Raw genomic sequence first — 21780 nt, forward strand, 5'->3', positions numbered from 1 at the left:
TAGGCTGCATACATACACATACTATATACATATACACACACTATAGGCTGCATACATACACATACTATATACATATACACACACTATAGGCTGCATACATTCACATACTATATACACATCGGAGGGATCCAATGGCTGGATATCCTTAAGGACAAAAATGTCCAGGAAGGTTGGGAAATCTTGAAAAATTAGATTCTCAAAGCACAATCATTAACAATTCCAAAAAGAGAGAAGAATACAAAGCATTTAAGGAAACCAGGATGGATGAACACAGAGTTTAAACACATGCTAAAAAGAAAGAAAGAAATGTTTATCAAATGGAAATAGGGAGGCATATCTAAAGAAGAATATAATGCTGTCTACAGAACCTGCAGGGCACGAATCATGTTATCTAAAGATGACAATGAATTAAGGCTTGCAAGAGATGTCAAAAGCAGTAAAAAAGGATTTTGGGGATATGTCAAAAGTAAAAGAAAAGTCAAAGATGCTATAGGATTTTTACAGGATGAAAATGATGAAATGGTAAGAAAGGATGTTGAGAGGGCTGAACGTTTAAATTCCTATTTTGCATCTGTTTTCTCTCAGAAAGGAAATGTAACATCAACTGATCTTCACTGTACTATTAAAGGAGTAGAAGAATCCAGGATATCTATATACAGAAAGAAGAAAGATAGTGAGGAAACACTTAGGTCCAGGTCCAGATGAATTACACCCCAGAGTACTGAAGGAGATAACAGAAGAAATTTTTGAACCACTCTTCATAATCTTTGAAAATTCTTGGAGAACAGGAGAAGTCCCAGAAGACTGGAGAAGAGCAAATGTCATTCCTATCTTCAAAAAGGGGAAGAAGTTGGACCCAGGGAACTATAGGCCGGTGAGTCTGACTTCCATACCAGGAAAGATCTTTGAACAAATTATTAAACAACATGTATGTAAGTACCTGGATAAGAATGAAGTGATTACCCAGAGTCAGCATGGGTTTGTAACTAATAAGTCATCTCAGACTAACTTAATTTCCTTCTATGACAGAATCACTGACTGGGTGGATCAGGGAAATGCTGTAGATATAGTATATCTTGACTTCAGCAAAGCATTTGACAAAGTATCTCACACCATCCTAAGTGAAAAAATGTCTAAGTATGGAATTGACAAGGCAACTGTTGGATTCATAACTGGCTTAGTGATCGGACCCAAAGAGTGGTCTTAAATGGCTGCACATCCAGTTGGAAGAATGTGTCAAGCAGGGTATCACAGGGTTCTGTCCTGGGCCCTGTATTGTTCAACATCTTTATCAATGATTTACATGAAGAAATTGAGAGTACACTAATTAAATTTGCTGATGACACAAAGCTAGGAGGGATAGCTAATACTAGAGAAGAGAGAGAGAGAGCAGATTCAAAAACATAAATAAACTGGAGCAGTGGGCAGCTACTAACAGAATGGTTTTTAACAAGGAAAAATGCAAAGTACTACGTCTGGGCAATAAAAATGAAAAAAGCATTTCCAGAATGGGAAGCATAGGACTAAACAACAGCACATGTGAAAAAGACTTGGGTATACTAATAGATCATAATCTGAACATGAGTTAACAGTGTGATGCAGCAGAAAAAAGGCAAATGCAATTCTGGGATGTATTAACCGAAGGATACAGTCTAGATCACGCGAAGCCACTATTGCCCTCTACTCTTTGGTCAGACCTCACCTGGAATACTGTGACCAGCTTTGGGCACCACATTTTAAAAAAGACATCAACAAACTGGAGCAAGTTCAGAGAAGAGCGACCAGAATGGTGACCGGACTACAAACCATGTCCTATGAGGAACGGTTGCAGGATTTGGTAATGTTTAGCTTGCAGAAAAGAAGACTGAGAGGAGACTTAATAGCTGTCTACAAATATCTCAAGGGCTGTTACATTGTAGAAGGATCATCTTTATTCTCATTTGCACAAGGAAAGACTAGAAGCAATGGGATGAAACTGAATGGGAGGAGACACAGATTAGATATTAGAAAAAACTTTTTGACAGTGAGGGTGATCAATGAGTGGAACAGGCTGCCACGAGAGGTGGTGAGTTCTCCTCCAATGGAAGTCTTCAAACAGAGGCTGGACAGACATCTGTCTGGGATGATTTCGTGAATCCTGCTTTGAGCAGGGGGTTGGACCAGATGACCCAGGAGGTCCCTTCCAACTCTATCATTCTATGATTCTATGATATGCACACACAATATACTACATATAAACTGTAAGTAATTCTGTGCATCCTTTGTTCACTTTATGGGGCAGATGCAGTTTTTTTACCCTCTTAATGCTGATACTAAATAATAATAATAGGTAGAATCAATTTCAGCCTATTAGTTTAGCCCTCAATAACAGTCAATGGTCTCCTCTCATGTGGACCCTCAGGAAATTTAATTGTCCACCCCTGGGATAAAGAAATCAAAGTGAGGTGGAGGTTTAATATAAATTCCTGAGAAACCAGGTATGCTATTATTAAGCTAAGTCACTAGAAATAGCCTGGTGGGTCGCCTACTACTGGATAACTAGGGAGTAATAGAAAGCACTGAACCAGCGGGTGTGAGCAATAAATAGCAGATCACTACAAAGACTGTAGTCCTCCAGCGGAAACACAACCTTCTATAACATATCAGGCTGGTCATATAGTATTATATTTCTAGAAATAACATACGTACTGGATGGTGACAAGTTGTGGACACCAGAAACTTTTTCCAAACCCATTTGGCCTGTAAAGTAGTGGTGTCATCTCGATGTCGTGGATATGTCTGTTGGATAAGGGAAGAAAAGTAGTGAGAAGGATGTCACAACAGTGAATGTATCACAGTGATCTCAGCCCCACAATGATCTGACAAAGGTGACCTATCGGAGAGATCACACCACTCAGGGTGCATTGTGACTTCAGGGGGTGCCGCTATCTAATAGCAGCTAATCTCCTTACAACTTCTTACATCAGCTCAGTATCATGGGGGGATGGCATTCTGCCATAAATTACTTTGAAAAGATGCTAAATTTTGGCACAACTTGAAGTTGCACAAAAATGTTGAAACTTTCGTCATTTTCACATCAGTTACTTCCAGCTTTACCTAAATGGTAGGACGGGGGCACAGTGGGATGTCACACCACAGATTGTATAATTCATGACAAGCTGTGGTGTTCCCTACTCCAGAAATCTCCCTCCAGTATGATTTCTGGGGTGGGACACAGGGGTGCACGCCCCCCGTCAGATGCTCCTCACTCATGATGAGGCATACACCACTTATGGATCAGGAGCGTCTGACTTCACCATGCCTCCTCTAGACCGGTGAGAAAATCACTGGTCTTGATGTATTGGGGCCTTATTTTTTTCTATTAATATAACTCCGATTCAGTTTTTCATTTTTTCAAAAAGTTAAACTTTTTTTTAAAGTTTACATTAATCACATCATTAAGGGGTTAAAATACACCTAAGCCACGTGAGTAATGTGACTACTACAGAGCTTTTGCAGATTTAAAAAAACCTATTTATTTCTGTTGCAAACGTAATACAGCACGCGTTTCCCACCTCATTTTGTGGCGGTGAAATTCATTTGTGTGCAGAGCTGTTGCAGAGTAAAAAAAAACATTTTTTTCTGTTACAAATGTGATACAGCACTGCATATTCCACATTCTCATTTTGTGGCATTGAAATTCATCTGTGTGCAGAACTGTTGCAGAATTTTTTAAAATGTTTCTGTTGCAAACGTGATACAGCATGCCATATACCACCTCATTTTGTGGCTGTGAAATTCACTTGTGCGCAGAGCTGTTGCACACAAGTGCAAAAAAAAAAAATTTCTGTTACAAAAGTGATACAGCACGCCATATCCCACCTTGTCATTTAGTGGCAATGCAAATTCATCTTTGTGCAGAGCTATTGCAGAGTAAAAAAATAACCTATTTTTTCTGTTGCAAATGTGTCAGTGAAATTTTTGTCAGTGAAATTCATCTGTGTGCAGAGCTGTTGCAGATTTATAAAAAACTATTTTTTTTATTTTGCTAACTTGATTCAGCAAGCCATATGTCACCTTGAACTTAATTGCAAAGCCACAAAAAGAGGACTGAAAATTCTCCAAAAATTCAAGAATTAAAAGAGCAGAAAAGGGGCAGCAGTGCATAACTGCCCAGGTCTTCGAACGATAGCACTTTCAGGATGATCCTATAAAAGCAATGAGGACCAAACATGTAAACACGAGTGCAAATACCATAGAAAGTAATTGCCAAAAAACATTTACATCCCTTCTTTTATTGGTAATATTAAAGTTGAAAGAAAACCCAAAATGTCACTTTTAATTAGGCTGCCGTCACACTAGCAGTATTTGGTCAGTATTTTACATCAGTATTTGTAAGCCAAAACCAAGAGTGGAACAAATAGAGGAAAAGTATAATAGAAACATATGCACCACTTCTGCATTTATCACCCACTCCTGGTTTTGGCTTACAAATACTGATGTAAAATACTGAATAAATAGTTTTCGGCAATTACTTTCTATCGTATTCGCACTAGTGTTTACATGTGTGGTCCCCATTGCTTTTATAGGATCACATTCCTACATTGTATTTCATAACTATGAATGCCATAAGGTCATATGTTGCGAGTGCAATTAGTGTTCCATCAAAGTACAATACCCCCTTACATGCCCCCAAAAGTGTAAACCCTCCCCAGTATGACACCCCCATAATGTACATCCATACAGTATGATGGCCCCACTGTGCATACCCACCCACAGGATAATTCCCCAACACACAGATTACGATACCCCTACACATTGTGCCCCAAAAAGTTGCACCCTGACACAGTATATAAATAAGCATCAGCCATAAACCAAATTAAAAAAAATGGCGACTCAACCATCAATATTACAAAATAGGAGAACCAAGAGTCAAAAATAGCCAAAGAGAGTAACCCAAAAATATATAGAGTTTATTGGAAACACGTAATTTGCATATACACAATATTATCATATAAAAAGTTGGAAATTTGTGACTAAATCCATAGATACAAATAGTGACCTAAAAAACACAGTCCGGGACAATAACTAGAGTAGTTGCTATTTAGTAAACATGTAGCAAGCATGCTGCCAGTATATACACGTTAATAGCAACCAATATGTGGCGACATAACCTAATAGTGTGAGCGCATTATCAGTGCTGCTATACTCGCCATGAGTCCATGTGCAAAAAATGCAGTAGAGGACAATTAATTACCCATATAGTATGGAGGTCCCGTCTGGATCCTGGTCACGTACCCCAACGCGCGTTTCGCGTTCAATAGTTACCGCTTCCTTTATTAACTATTAACGTGTATATACTGGCAGCATGCTTGCTACATGTTTACTAAATAGCAACTACTCTAGTTATTGTCCCGGACTGTGTTTTTTAGGTCACTATTTGTATCTATGGATTTAGTCACAAATTTCCAACTTTTTATATGATAATATTGTGTATATGCAAATTACGTGTTTCCAATAAACTTTATATATTTTTTGGTTACTCTCTTTGGCTATTTTTGACTCTTGGTTCTCCTATTTTGTAACCCTGACACAGTATGTTGTCCCAAGGAATCCCCCTCGCACTATGATGCTCCCACACAGTATAATGCCCCAGCCGCTCCTTCACTCTCAGTACAATATCTCAAAAAGCCACCCCCAATACCCCACCTCACGGCAAATAGTGCAATGGTTAAAAATCCCCTGGTCATGATTAAGGGAGCTTAGTCTCCAGAAATGCATTGAGATTCTTACCCATATGGTTTGTGCTGAAGTTTGTATCCTCCATGTTTAAGTTTGTGAATCCAGAAAACTTTTTTCCTCAAATTCAGTGAAGCTGGACATTTTGTTCTCTAAAAATCCCCTCCCAAGTGTTGTTCCCATGATAAGCATGAATATACAGACTTGCTCTGTTCTATGCTATGTGTGGTTGGGCGCTGGAAACATGATCTAGTGACATCATTATGTCTTCTGCACCAGACCTTAGACAACGCGGGGAGCACAGGCTGTGTGGTGGTGCGGGGAGCTAATGGCTCCCGGCTCCACTATTGCACTCAGCCATATCTATAAGGATACCAATTGGATATATGCCGACGGCTGTGACAGCTTCCTAAATCAGACATCCTAGACAGGAGGTATTCTGTAGAAAGTATATACACTTATAATAATAACTTGTGTCTTTCTAAAGGAGCCGTATAAATGTTGGGTCACGTTTTATTTTTCCTGGTTCCCAATTCAAACAGTCAAATTAATAGAATTCATCTAATTCATCTTATTCATGTGTCCTTTAAACCTCCTAAACTGAGAAATGAAAGTCACACAGCGAGTGACAGCGTAGACAGGTATATAGGATGTACAGACAGGTTGTAAATCATCTCTACTGGGGAAAACACTTACAGATCTTCCTCTATCGTGTCCAGTTCTTCCTCTATCTTGCCCAGCTCTTTCTTTTTGCCTTCTAATCTCTTTTCTACTACTCGTTTGCTGAGCACTCTGTTGTTCATTTAACATCGATCATCAAGTCATATGTAAATATAGAAAGATCAGAAATTTGAAGAGCATTAGTGAACAAATTCCGCCCCTCGGCCTCCATCCCAAATACTTTGCCACATTTTCCATCTACATCACATTAAGGATTTTTTTATTACTTGAATACATCTATCTTTGGCTAAAAATTAATTTTCTCATTGGGTTTCATTAAAATGTTTGCTCTGTTTGTTTTCTATAGCTTCTGCGTTGCAATATCTATTGCTGGCTGCATAAGGAGGTAACTGAAAATCTGTCAGTCAACTTGTTCTAATGGTCCAATGGGAGAGTTTGTAAGTTTAATATTTGTCTTTTCAGCTCCTCTCAGCCAATTCATGGCCACAGACCACATCAAAGTTGAATGTGCAGGAAAACAGCCTGGAAAAGCCAAATGGTGCAATAATTATAATGACACCAAATGCAAGAATGGATTTTCACCAATCTTCTGGAATAACCATTATCTCCGGTATTATTTATACCACATTTTATCCATGATGGAATAAATATTAAGTTTTATGGGATTATCTTTGCCGTCTGAAAAGTCTGCAGCTCGTGGCAGACGTCCGTGCAATCTAGGAGTCCTCAGCACCAGCGCAGATTACATATATAATACACAATGTCTGATAGATTTCTGCGGGAACCATATCAGATATTGGCTCATTTTTATTTTCTTCTCACTTGTATTTATCAAGTCAAATGATAATTCCTCTAATGTTTGTAATGTAACCCATCTTTATAAATAAACTGTGACACGTGAGCGGCACCCGGTAATGACAACTACCTGTGTAGTGAATATATACCCCGTACAGACAGGTTTCTATCATCTGTACCCGAGTGCAGTGAATCCCACACACATTGGAGCTGAGGAAACATCGATATCATTATGTGATCCAGAAGGTTTGCTTATATTAGATCAGTAATTCTCGGCACTTACGTAGACACGATCCTGTCCTTTATCACATATGATTCGGTCTCTAGATCCATTTTCTCACTATTGTATGAGGAAGATACAGCAACTTATGTTAAAATGGTCACAAACGCAATAGTACGAGCAAATAGAAGAATGATTGTAATATATCTTATCATGCTATCAGAGGAATCTGCCTCCTTCTCCACTTATGAGCCACGTCTACTCCCCCCTGCATCCTGACCGCACCATCCACTCTGAAGGAAGACACAAATAACACCCAACATGTTAGGCCATGTTCCCATGTCCAGGAGTCGTCCATTAGAACGGATCCAGCAGCAATCGGTTGGCAGAAAAGTTATACAGACACAACATTAATGGCCATTCAAAAAAATTGATTTCATCAGGATCCTTTTCTTTAATATTGAAGTATTTGGACAATGGCCGTCTGTTCTCCTTTCAGTTGTGAAGGATCCGTATTTTACTTACACGATCCATTTCTAATGGAAGATAATGGATGGTTATTAAGGGATCTGTTGTCCATAGACTTCAATGATAAAAAACGGATCCAGCTGAAATCAGTTTTTAAAAAACTACTGAAAAACTTGTGTCTACATAACTTTTTTGCCAACAGATTTCTGCTGGATCCGTTCTAGCGGCTCATTATTGGACATGTGAACATAGCCTTAAAATGACCCGGTCAGGTCCATGACAGTATTAACCTGCAGGCTTAGGGTTAATCTGAAGGATAATAGCTTTATTAGGGAGCCCTGTTGTAATAGTGAAAGTGCGGCAGCGGGGAGAAAATGAACTTTATTTCTCCCAGTAGCAGTCACTGGCTGTCAGTCAATTACAGTCACCAATCACAGCTCTGTAACCGCGCCCCAGCACTGACTGACAGCTCACTCAGCAGTGCATCAGTGCTTGGCCGGCTGTCAGTCAGTGGCGGGTCATACAGACTCAGCTTACTATGTACTGAGCGGTGACGGAAGCCGTGCTGGCCCACCCCATGACTGATACCAGGAGAATAAAGCTCATTTCATCTTGTGTGGTGTTATTCTCCTTAATTGTTTTTGGGGGGTCAGTGCCAGTGCAGCGCCCCAGAGTCCTGGTCGTTGCAGTACTGTGGCTCCGCCACTATGGGGAGCTATGGTGCGTCCGATGGCACTGAAGGAGTTCATCTGATCAGGTATCACAGACACCAATACATTTCACAGCCGGGCCTCCGGGGGGAGCTAAGGGTGCTATTCATTAGGCCACTCCCCACCATAGTGGGTAAACTGGGGGTCAGGCAGGAAGTTAGATCAGAAAGCTGACTGGGTTGGAACCAGGCAACACCTTGTGGCAGAAGGTGTTGTAGGGGAAGATACAGTAGGGTCTCTGTCAGGGGTGGGATCCTGACAGAGGCTTGGCAACGAGAACGAACGTAACGGGACCGTGCCTGCTCCGGGTAGCGGCGGTGCCCAAGAAAGGATTAGAAGAGAGATAGATTGTGCTGAGTGAGAAACGGGATCACGCAAAGGAGAAATACCAGTAGGAGTCGTGCTGTAAGACCGAAGCAACATCCTACTGAGGCGCACTACCGGTGGCCGGAACGCCGAGGGAGTAGAATAACATTCAGCTTCAAGCAATACTCCAAACAGCGGCAGGGCAGTCAGTCTCAGGCGGGCTGTCTAACTCAAATCACCTATGAAGTCTTGGGAGGCAATTGTGGGAGAGGGGCGTCTCTAGGGTCCCGGAAGAACTCCAGGCCTACCCGTCAAACGGGTGCCGTTCCTACCCGAACCTCAGGGAGGGACGGAGGATTAGCAGAACATCATCTAGTCGAGTTGTGAGGGAACATCAGAAACAGACACAACAGTTGTGGGGTACTTTCCGTAAGCACAGCAGGGAAGGACTACAACACATAGCGCTAGGGGGGAAGGTACAGATTTCCTCCTGTGAAGAGAACTCTGGAAGTGTCATTGGACCGGCCGGACTTGCGCAGCCTGGTGAGCCGTATTCTAGATTGAGGACCCAGAGATCTTCAGTAAAGAGGTAAAGAGACTGCAACCTGGTGTCCTCATTATTTACCGCGATCTGCACCCCACAACTGCACCGTTACAACACCCCTTATTGCACCGGACGTCCCCCACTGACAGACAGGGCCACGGACCGGGTCTAGCCACCGTGACAACCCCAGAACTGAGACTCAGAGGCCCAGCTCCGGGTACCCCTCGGCCCTGCGGCGGTGTGGGGGCGCTCCAACTTGGCGTCACGAACAGGATCTACTTAAGCCTGAAGAATCAGGTCATGTGTGCCTTGGTACTGTGATTTACTGTGCTTGGACTGTACTTTATTGCAAAGACTGTGTGCTGCGCCACTTGCCGCCAAAATCCGCCGCCATTGCAGTGCTGAGGAGAGCGCCGGAAGAGAAGAGGGGCGTGGAATGGGCGTAGACAGGCTAGAGAGCGCGAAGGGCAATGGCCGCCCAGTCTAAACATTTCCTGGTCCTGAGGACATGTCCGTCAACGGCCGAGGTCCGCCTCCTGATCCTGTTTGGAGGGTGGAGACCATGGAGACGGGGCCGCCCACGAAAGAGACCGCGGGAAGAGGACACCGAAGGAGGAGAAGAGATGGCGACACCGAGAGCACCGCGTGGGACTGCCCCGATCCAGCCTGAGGCTGTACCACCCGACACAGCCCCAGATGCGCCAGCGTTGCGGGAGCTGACCCTTACGGAGCTACCGATGGGCCGATCCCCCTTGCCGCCGTCGGCGGAGTGTGTAGCTGCAGCCGAGGCCCGCCAGCTAGCGCGCCGCGTGGAGGCCGAGGACCGCGTGCTCGCTCGGCTGGGCCAACCCACGGAGGTCCGTCTAACTCCGGTGTCCCCTGCTCCTTCTGACCCGGCCGCGGCTGAAGGTGCGCTGCAAACACAAGGCCTGAAGATTATGCCAGAGGCCGAGCACCTGCGGCGCTTGATGGCTGCATGGCGGAACCGACCGCAACCGGCAGCCCAGATCGATTTAACCACCGTCGCGGATGTCCCCTCGTCCCACTGGGGTGTAGTGGTCTCCTTCAACCCCCGATATGGAAGAGGGGTTATCCAGGAGATCGGGGAGCCGCTACAAGTCCACGTGGACCGGAAGGAGGTCGAGCACTGCGGAGGAAGGTTTGCTCGCGACCTGGAGCCCGGTGATGCCGTGACTTACACCCGGTGGAGGAGAGCAACAGGCGAAGCTGGCTGGATGGCACGGGGCGTCCAGCGATGCGTTGCGCTCCAGGCCGCCGCTGAAACAGCTGATGATGAACCTCCTGCCGAAAAGGCCAAAGAACCCGACCCAGCAGAGCAGCAGAGAACCCGGACCCACCATGTGCCGTGGGGGCGAGCAGGATCCTCGGTGAGAAGAACATCACGGCGGGGGATCTTGTCGTTGCTGGGACCAGAGCCACTTCCGGGTGAGGCAGCGCGGCCCGTTGGCCTGGTGAGGCCCGGAAGGAAACCACCTGCTGCGCCGAATGAGTAAGCATGAATGCTTTAAGAAAGTGTAAATAGTTCTTCTTTTAACTGTTTGTTTACTGTTGCTGCTAAACCCGTTCAGGGTTAATTCCTTATGGATCCCTTTGTTGACCCGGGATCCTTGTTGTTTTGTTTATTTTTTCTAAGTTTTTGCACAAGTCTTAAAAAACTGCCGCAATCATGAACAGTGCATGATACAAACTTCTTGTACATAGTTCACACCTTCTTAAGGGTGTTTCCTACTGGTTTTACTTAGAAAGAGACTCTTTGCGAAGATACCGCACCGGAGCCTTTGCTGAGTATGGACTGGTAGCTAGAGAACAAATGCTACCTCCTGAAGATTTGGTCCCTTCTTAAAGGGGACATCCACGTGTATATTTGAAGAATCGTATTGCTTTAAGATTGATGGATAGCAATAATGTCTTGATGAGCGAAAGTGATGATAATTCTTACATGTAAAAGTTATATGTATTTGATTGGTTAAATGTAGAGAAATGCAGATAATGTTTCCAGAAAGAAAATAGTAATGAAGATTGATGTTATAAGGGGATAGTTGAGAATGTTGATAAGAAACTAGGGATAGAAGGTAAACCCTGAGTCCTCCATAGTAAGTTAGTTATTGTAAAAAAAGAGTTAATAATGTGTTACAGAAGACAGAAAGTGAACGCGTAGGGGTTGGGTAGTGAGTCCTCCTAGGAGCCATACGTAGATGGCTCAGTGCTTCTAAAACTGAAAGTAATGTTATGATCTATACTGTGTATAGAAGTTGAAAAGGCAGTAGGCCCTGGCTGAACGGGGCGGTCCTGTAACAGAAAGGAGAGGCAGTAGGTCTGGTGCCGATAGGACAGGCGGTCCTGCAGATTCAAAGAAGGAGAATGAAAAAAAAAAAAAAAAAAAGTTAATTTACCTTATAATGTGATTATAGGAAGGTCTTTGGTGGATACAGAGTGTATGTCCTTAAAGGCAATGTTAAAGTATTGTTCAGCAATTTTTGCACTTAGTAGAGTACCCGGTTGGGTAACAGGAGTTATTTATAGCCTGTAATTTATAATGTTTAATGTTTAACCATGTTTTGTAACGTTCAAGTATTCTCACCTCCCATAAAGGGAAGCTTGTTCAAGTATACGTATTGTTATTTGCACTCAACAAAAATTGTATGTCTTTTTGCTAAACTTGTATTGTTGTTTTCTTCTCAGTCCCGGAGTACTGTGTTTAACCAGGGGGGAGTGCAGCGCCCCAGAGTCCTGGTCGTTGCAGTACTGTGGCTCCGCCACTATGGGGAGCTATGGTGCGTCCGATGGCACTGAAGGAGTTCATCTGATCAGGTATCACAGACACCAATACATTTCACAGCCGGGCCTCCGGGGGGAGCTAAGGGTGCTATTCATTAGGCCACTCCCCACCATAGTGGGTAAACTGGGGGTCAGGCAGGAAGTTAGATCAGAAAGCTGACTGGGTTGGAACCAGGCAACACCTTGTGGCAGAGGGTGTTGTAGGGGAAGATACAGTAGGGTCTCTGTCAGGGGTGGGATCCTGACAGAGGCTTGGCAACGAGAACGAACGTAACGGGACCGTGCCTGCTCCGGGTAGCGGCGGTGCCCAAGAAAGGATTAGAAGAGAGATAGATTGTGCTGAGTGAGAAACGGGATCACGCAAAGGAGAAATACCAGTAGGAGTCGTGCTGTAAGACCGAAGCAACATCCTACTGAGGCGCACTACCGGTGGCCGGAACGCCGAGGGAGTAGAATAACATTCAGCTTCAAGCAATACTCCAAACAGCGGCAGGGCAGTCAGTCTCAGGCGGGCTGTCTAACTCAAATCACCTATGAAGTCTTGGGAGGCAATTGTGGGAGAGGGGCGTCTCTAGGGTCCCGGAAGAACTCCAGGCCTACCCGTCAAACGGGTGCCGTTCCTACCCGAACCTCAGGGAAGGACGGAGGATTAGCAGAACATCATCTAGTCGAGTTGTGAGGGAACATCAGAAACAGACACAACAGTTGTGGGGTACTTTCCGTAAGCACAGCAGGGAAGGACTACAACACATAGCGCTAGGGGGGAAGGCACAGATTTCCTCCTGTGAAGAGAACTCTGGAAGTGTCATTGGACCGGCCGGACTTGCGCAGCCTGGTGAGCCGTATTCTGGATTGAGGACCCAGAGATCTTCAGTAAAGAGGTAAAGAGACTGCAACCTGGTGTCCTCATTATTTACCGCGATCTGCACCCCACAACTGCACCGTTACAACACCCCTTATTGCACCGGACGTCCCCCACTGACAGACAGGGCCACGGACCGGGTCTAGCCACCGTGACAACCCCAGAACTGAGACTCAGAGGCCCGGCTCCGGGTACCCCTCGGCCCTGCGGCGGTGTGGGGGCGCTCCACCATGCTGTAGGGTCGGCTGTTTTTCTGACTGTCACCAACCTAATAATATTGGCATATCCGACAGATCGTAAGTCTTCATCAGTCTCTGAATTGGGAAAATGCTGTTGATAAAAAATTATCTTAGATCTGATAGTAAACGATGGCCGCTCTAGGAAGGGAATAGTGCAGAGAATATATGCACTAGACTGAAATCATGTGTAAAGTGTAACTAAGCCCCACAGTAAGTTACCATCCATAGAGGGAGGATAGTGGGAAACTGTGATTATACCTATCATTCTGTAATCTGTAAGGCTTATTAGCTCAATAAATGTCAGCACTTACAGAGTCAGATGCAGTTTCCTCAGAGTATTCATGTCCTCATGGATTTTTTCTTCCTTCCACTGCATTATCTGCTCCCTATTGTACATGGAACGTGAAATGTACAAATACCAGTAATTATTATTATGTTCAATAGCATAAGTGATCATGACAAATTTGGCTTAATTCCTCCCCTTCTCCCTCCATTCTAGGTACTTTCTTTACCAACATTTTACATTGACTAAACTCCAGTGTTAAAGAGATCTGTCGGCAGGTTTTTGCTATTTAATCTGAGAGAAGGATGATGTAGGGGCAGAGACCATGATTCCAGCAAGGTGTCCCTTACTGGGCTGCTTGCGGCAGTTTCAATAAAATGGTTGTTTTATTATCAGGAGATAATCACTAGAGGACTAGTTGTCACATGCCATGTAGTCCTCCATAGCCCTGAGCTCTGTGTAACCCTGACTGAGAGCCTTTTGCCTATGCACAGCGCACACAGAAAGCTGTCAATCAGTGGTAGATGGGTTATACAGAGCTCAGAACTCTGAGAACTGAGAAAACGGCAGCAGATAAAACAGTGATTTTATCCAAACTGCAGCGAGTGACACATTGCTGGAATTGTTGCTCTTAGATGGGGTAGCAAAACATGATGAGAGATTCCTAAAATTCTGTCTGCCAGCAGCTGTAAATAGAGGGCATTTCTGTGTGGGGATACCCAGAGATCTAGAAGATTGTTGGCAGGAAAAGACCACATGATATATCTTGTCTCTATACGATTTTACCTTTTTTAAATTTACACAAGATGATTGTTCCAAACATAATTAATTTAATTTATTGGTGATTTTCTAACGATGTACCACAGGGTGAATATTATAAACATTGATAATAGCAATATTGCAACTGTTTTGCATTTTGTCCTCTGCAGCCTCCACACATTGTAATACACTGCAGGCTGCTCAGTGCTGTTCACTGAGAAAACTGTCCGATCACCTCTGCACACATTTCCCTCCAGAAAGTATACGTCCTTCTTTCTAAAGAAGCCATACTACAGTAGTGGCTCGTGTGTTTCCTCCTGGTTCCCATTTAACAAGTTACATAATTCCTGTACTGTTTGTATCCCATATAATCTACTATGGCATCTTTGTACTGTAAAATATGAGACATGACTGGTACGCAATAAATGGAACGTACCATATTTTTCAGATTATAAGACACACTTTTTCCCCCCAAATTTGGGTGGAAAATGAGGGTGCGTCTTATAATGCAGATATACCTTACTGGCTGCGGTGGTGCAGGGTCCCAGGGTCGCTGCTGGAGGAGACAAGAGAGGAGTGTTGCTGCAAACCGCATGCTGGGATGAGGGGCTGCGGGTGCTCGCTGGTGCGAGGCCTCCGCTGACATTTTGTGAAAGCCCAGAGCCCCCGCACTTACATGGTTTACTATGAGGTGGACTCCGGGAAAATGGCTACCGGGGGCAGCGCATGCGCAGATGGAGATCTCAGCACCTCCTCCGGCAGCCATTTTCCCGGACTCCACCTCATAGTAAACCATGTAAGTGCGGGGGCGCTGAGCATTCACAAAATGTCAGCGGAGCCCCCTCACCACCGAACACCCACAATGGCGCACATCCGAAACCACCTCATCCCAGCCTACGGCCCTAGGACCCCGCTTCACCAAAGCCACCACCCTCGGTAAGTAATAAGACGCATGGATTGTAAGCACCACCATTTCTATTTTTCTCCTCAAAATTTTGGGTGCGTCTTATAATCCAGTGCGTCTTATAAACTACAAAATACGGTATGTGTGTAGACAGATATTTGTGTGTGCAGACAGGATCACTGGGGAACATATCTGCCTGAATAAGATGAATCCGTCATCAGAGATAAGGAAAGTTCTATAGAGTTCTGTAATCTATAAGGTTTGCTTATATTAGATCGTTGCATTTCTTCACTCACATAATGGTGATCTCTTTCATAACGCTCTCCTTCCAAGTTATTAACTGGAATAAATCAGGGGCGTCCGCCCTATAGTACAAGGAAACATATCAATGTATATACTGTATTAGGTAAGGGTTACACTAGAACTTTTTGTAACGCTGGTAATTGATTTCAACTACTAAAATAGACGTCCCGACTTAGTTCTCCCCTATACACAGTACAGGGAATAAGTTACTGATTATTGGGGGTCTGTCCGCTGGGACCTCTAGCTCTGAACTGCCCCATAGGATGGATGGATGCCCACCACACCACTATACAGTGAGGAGAAAAACTCTTACCTGGGATTTCCTCCTGCAGCTGAAAAACAACAACAGATTACAATTAGATTTCCTGAAGTATTTAACCCCTTAACCCCCAAAGGTGGTTTGCATGTTAATGACCGGGCCAATTTTTACAATTCTGACCACTATCCCTTTATGAAGTTATAACTCTGGGACGCTTGCATGGATCCCGATGATTCTGACATTGTTTTCTCGTGACATATTGTACTTCATGTTAGTGGTAAAATTTCCTCGACATTACTTGCGTTTATTTGTGAAAAAAAAATGGAAACTTGGTGAAAATTTTGAAAATTTCAACATTTTCAAAATGAATTTTTATGCCCTTAAATCACAGAGATATGCCACACAAAATACGTAATAATTAAAATTCCCCACATATCTACTTTTTTTTGTTAGGGAGTTATAAGGGTTAAAAGTTGACAAGCAATTTCTCATTTTTACAACACCATTTTTTTTTAGGGACCACATCACATTTGAAGTCACTTTGAGGGGTCTATATGATAGAAAATACCCAAGTGTGACACCATTCTAAAAACTGCACCCCTCAAGGTGCTCAAAACCACATTCAAGAAGTTTAGTAACCCTTCAGGTGTTTCACAGGAATTTTTGGAATGTTTAAAAAAAATGAACATTTAACTTTTTTTTCACAAAAAAATTACTTCAGATCCAATTTCTTTTATTTTAACAAGGTTAGCAGGAGAAATAGGACCCCAAAAGTTGTTGTACAATTTGTCCTGAGTACGCTGCTACCCCATATGTGGGGGTAAACCACTGTTTGGGCGCATGGCAGAGCTTGGAAGTGAAGGAGCGCCATTTGACTTTCCAATTCAAAATTGTCTGGAATTGAGATAGGACGCCATGTCGCCTTTGGAGAGCCCCTGATGTGCCTAAACAGTGAAACCCCTCACAAGTGACACCATTTTGGAAAGTAGACTCCCTAAGGAACTTATGTAGATGTGTGGCGAACACTTTGAACCCTCAAGTGCTTCACAGAAGTTTATAATGTAGAGCCATAAAATAAAAAATTATTTTTTTTCACAAAAATTATTTTTTCGCCCCCAATTTTTTATTTTTCCAAGGGTAACAGCAGAAACTGGACACCAAAAGTTGTTGTGCAATTTGTCCTGAGTATGCTGATGCCCCATATGTGCGGGTAAACCACTGTTTGGGCGCATGGCAGAGCTCGGAAGGGAAGGAGCGCCGTTTGACTTTTCAATGCAAAATTTACTGGAATTGAGATAGGATGCCATGTCGCATATGGAGAGCCCCTGATGTGCCTAAACAGTGGAAACCTCAAACAAGTGACACCATTTTGGAAAGTAGACCCCCTAAAGAACTTATCTATATGTGTTGTGAGAACTTTGAACCCCCAAGTTTTTCACTACAGTTTGTAACGCAGAGCCGTGAAAATAAAAAAATCCTTTTTTTTCCACAAAAATGATATTTTAGCCCCCCCTTTTGTATTTTCTCAAGAGTAACAAACGAAATTGGACCCCAAAGGCTGTTGTCCTGAGTATGCTGATAACCCATATGTTGGGGTAAACCCCTGTTTGGGCATACGGGAGAGCTCGGAGGGGAAGGAGCACTGTTTCACTTTTTCAATGAAGAATTGGCTGGAATTGAGATTCGACACCATGTCACATTTGGAGAACCCCTGATGTGCCTAAACAGTGGAAACCCCTCAATTCTAACTCCAACCCTAACCCAACACACCCCTAACCCTAATCCCAACCCTAACCATAACTCTAACCACATCCCTAACCCAAACATGACCCTAACCCTAATCCCAACCCTAACCACACCCCTAACAGCAAAACACCCTTAACCCCAACACACCCCTAACCCTAATCCCAACCCTAACCACACCCCTAACTCCAACACACCCCTAACCCTAATCCCAACCATAACCCCAACCACACCCCTAACCTTGACACACCCCTAACCCTAATCCCAACCGTAAATGTAATCCAAACCCCAAACCTAACTTTAGCCCCAACCCTAACATTAGCCCTAACCCTAACTGTAGCCCCAACCCTAACTTTAGCCCTAACCCTAACAGGAAAATAGAAATAAATACATTTTTTTATTTTTCCCTAACTAAGGCGGTGATAAAGGGGGGTTTGATTTACTATTTATAGCGGGTTTTTATAGTGGTTTTTATATTTGGCAGCTGTCACACACTAAAAGATGCTTTTTATTGCAAAAAAATAGTTTTTGCGTCACCACATTTTGAGAGCTATAATTTTTCCATATTTTGGTCCACAGAGTCATGTGAGGTCTTGTTTTTTGCTGGACGAGTTGACATTTTTATTGGTACCATTTTCAGGCACGTGACTTTTTTGATCGCTTTTTATTCTGATTTTTGTGTGGCAGAATGAACAAAAACCAGCAATTCATGAATTTCTTTTGGGGGGCGTTTATACTGTTCCGCGTTTGGTAAAATTGGTAAAGCAGTTTTATTCTTCGGGTCAGTACGATTACAGCGATATGTCATTTATATTTTTTTATGTTTTGGTGCTTTTATGCAATAAAAACTATTTTATATAAAAAAATAATTATTTTTGCATAGCTTTATTCTGAGGGCTATAACTTTTTTATTTTTTTGCTGATGATGCTGTGTGGTGGCTCGTTTTTTGCAGGACAAGATAACGTTTTCAGCGGTACCATGTTAATTTATATCCGTCTTTTTGATCGCGTGTTATTTCACTTTTTGTTCGGCGGTATGATGATAAAGCATTGTATTTTGCCTTGCTTTTTTTTTTACGGTGTTCACTGAAGTGGTTAACTAGTGGGACAGTTTTATAGGTCGGGTCGTTATGGACGCGACAATAATAAATATGTGAACAATATTTATTTTTTATCTTTATATAGGAACTATTTTTTTGATATTTCTACACAGTGTAATTTTTTTTTTTACTTTGTCCCAGGGTGGGACATCACTGTATAGTGTCAGATCAGCTTTGCATAGCCTCCTCCTGCATAGGCAGTGCAGGAGGCTTGCTGGTGCCTGCTCTTAGCAAGCGCTCGCATGCCACCTCCTTGCAGGACCAGGAAGGACCCCGCGGCCATCTTGGATCCGGGGCCTGCAGGGAGGAGAATGGAGGAGACCCTTGGAACAACGCGATCACATCGTTTGATTGCAGCGTTCCGGGGGCTATTGTGCCGGGAGCGGTCCGTGACCGCTCCTGGCACATAGTGCTGGATGTCAGATGTGATAATCAGCTGACACCCGGCCGCGATTAGCCGCGCTCTCTTCGTGAGCGCGGCTGATCGCCTATGACGTACTATCCCGTCCATGGTAATTAAGTCCCAGGTTACATGGACGAGATAATAGGTTCAATGGCAGAAAGGGGTTAATAACCATCCCTCAGTTATAGTGGACGACTTATTCTTAGGCCGCATCCACACGTCATTTTTTTCTCATCTTCACAAATCAAAGCAACTAATTTTCATTAATGTGCTGCATCAGATTGTCATTATTTCAGTCAATGTGTCCATTTTTACCATTAGTGAGTCATTCATTTATTTTCGATACAAAAATAAAAAAAGCTGATGGAAGTTTCCCATGTTTTTCCCAGCAGTCGGTCAATGGGTGAGTGTGGTCCATAATCCGCCACAAAGCCGACATGTTACTAGCTATCTATCCTTCCAATAGACGGGCATGGCACCAGGAGATGGAACAGGATCCTTGATGCGAACAACTGGCTAAGACGATGGTGCAGACAACAAGGATTCGGATTCCTGGACCACGGTGTGAATTACTTGTACGATGGACTCCTCGCCAGAGACGGACTACACCTCAACAAACCTGGGAAACACACATTCGCCAGAAGACTCGCTACACTCATCAGGAGGGCGTTAAACTAGAAGAAGAGGGGACGGGAAGAAAAACATTAGACTCGAACAAAGAAGACCCAGGAAAACATACTCAGAAGGGAGGTAAGAACATTTCTAAAACAATCCACAGCGAGGAGATTGGAACAAAACAAAATCCTCTAAACTGCATGCTCGCAAATGCCAGAAGCCTGACAAACAAGATGGAAGAACTAGAAGCAGAAATATCTACAGGTAACTTTGACATAGTGGGAATAACCGAGACATGGTTAGATGAAAGCTATGACTGGGCAGTTAACTTACAGGGTTACAGTCTGTTTAGAAAGGATCGTAAAAATCGGAGAGGAGGAGGGGTTTGTCTCTATGTAAAGTCTTGTCTAAAGTCCACTTTAAGGGAGGATATTAGCAAAGGGAATGAGGATGTCGAGTCCATATGGGTCGAAATTCATGGAGGGAAAAATGGTAACAAAATTCTCATTGGGGTCTGTTACAAACCCCCAAATATAACAGAAATCATGGAAAGTCTACTTCTAAAGCAGATAGATGAAGCTGCAACCCATAATGAGGTCCTGGTTATGGGGGACTTTAACTACCCGGATATTAACTGGGAAACAGAAACCTGTGAAACCCATAAAGGCAACAGGTTTCTGCTAATAACCAAGAAAAATTATCTTTCACAATTGGTGCAGAATCCAACCAGAGGAGCAGCACTTTTAGACCTAATACTATCTAATAGACCTGACAGAATAACAAATCTGCAGGTGGTCGGGCATCTAGGAAATAGTGACCACAATATTGTACAGTTTCACCTGTCTTTCACTAGGGAGACTTGTCAGGGAGTCACAAAAACACTGAACTTTAGGAAGGCAAAGTTTGACCAGCTTAGAGATGCCCTTAATCTGGTAGACTGGGACAATATCCTCAGAAATAAGAATACAGATAATAAATGGAAAATGTTTAAGAACATCCTAAATAGGCACTGTAAGCGGTTTATACCTTGTGGGAATAAAAGGACTAGAAATAGGAAAAACCCAATGTGGCTAAACAAAGAAGTAAGACAGGCAATTAACAGTAAAAAGAAAGCATTTGCACTACTAAAGCAGGATGGCACCATTGAAGCTCTAAAAAACTATAGGGAGAAAAATACTTTATCTAAAAAACTAATTAAAGCTGCCAAAAAGGAAACAGAGAAGCACATTGCTAAGGAGAGTAAAACTATTCCCAAACTGTTCTTCAACTATATCAATAGTAAAAGAATAAAAACTGAAAATGTAGGCCCCTTAAAAAATAGTGAGGAAAGAATGGTTGTAGATGATGAGGAAAAGGCTAACATATTAAACACCTTCTTCTCCACGGTATTCACGGTGGAAAATGACATGCTAGGTGAAATCCCAAGAAACAATGAAAACCCTATATTAAGGGTCACCAATCTAACCCAAGAAGAGGTGCGAAACCGGCTAAATAAGATTAAAATAGATAAATCTCCGGGTCCGGATGGCATACACCCACGAGTACTAAGAGAACTAAGTAATGTAATAGATAAACCATTATTTCTTATTTTTAGGGACTCTATAGCGACGGGGTCTGTTCCGCAGGACTGGCGCATAGCAAATGTGGTGCCAATATTCAAAAAGGGCTCTAAAAGTGAACCTGGAAATTATAGGCCAGTAAGTCTAACCTCTACTGTTGGTAAAATATTTGAAGGGTTTCTGAAGGATGTTATTCTGGATTATCTCAATGAGAATAACTGTTTAACTCCATATCAGCATGGGTTTATGAGAAATCGCTCATGTCAAACCAATCTAATCAGTTTTTATGAAGAGGTAAGCTATAGGCTAGACCACAGTGAGTCATTGGACGTGGTATATCTCGATTTTTCCAAAGCGTTTGATACCGTGCCGCACAAGAGGTTGGTACACAAAATGAGAATGCTTGGTCTGGGGGAAAATGTGTGTAAATGGGTTAGTAACTGGCTTAGTGATAGAAAGCAGAGGGTGGTTATAAATGGTATAGTCTCTAACTGGGTCGCTGTGACCAGT

The 21780-nt window shown here is 43.2% G+C and overlaps 1 protein-coding gene across 1 annotated transcript in view; it reads right to left on the reverse strand.

Annotated features, from left to right (window-relative positions):
• Positions 1-21780, reverse strand: part of LOC143776137 (uncharacterized) — a 40229-nt gene that overhangs the window by 14405 nt on the left and 4044 nt on the right. The window contains exons 4-9 of the mRNA XM_077265177.1: positions 15905-15923; positions 15585-15653; positions 13654-13728; positions 7478-7534; positions 6415-6510; positions 2689-2778 (exon numbers count right to left, since the gene is read on the reverse strand). Coding sequence (XP_077121292.1) covers positions 2689-2778; positions 6415-6510; positions 7478-7534; positions 13654-13728; positions 15585-15653; positions 15905-15923 — 406 coding nt within the window. The remainder of the gene's footprint in view (positions 1-2688; positions 2779-6414; positions 6511-7477; positions 7535-13653; positions 13729-15584; positions 15654-15904; positions 15924-21780) is intronic.

This window comes from Ranitomeya variabilis, chromosome 5 (genome assembly GCF_051348905.1).
Source record: "Ranitomeya variabilis isolate aRanVar5 chromosome 5, aRanVar5.hap1, whole genome shotgun sequence".
NCBI lineage: Eukaryota > Metazoa > Chordata > Amphibia > Anura > Dendrobatidae > Ranitomeya > Ranitomeya variabilis.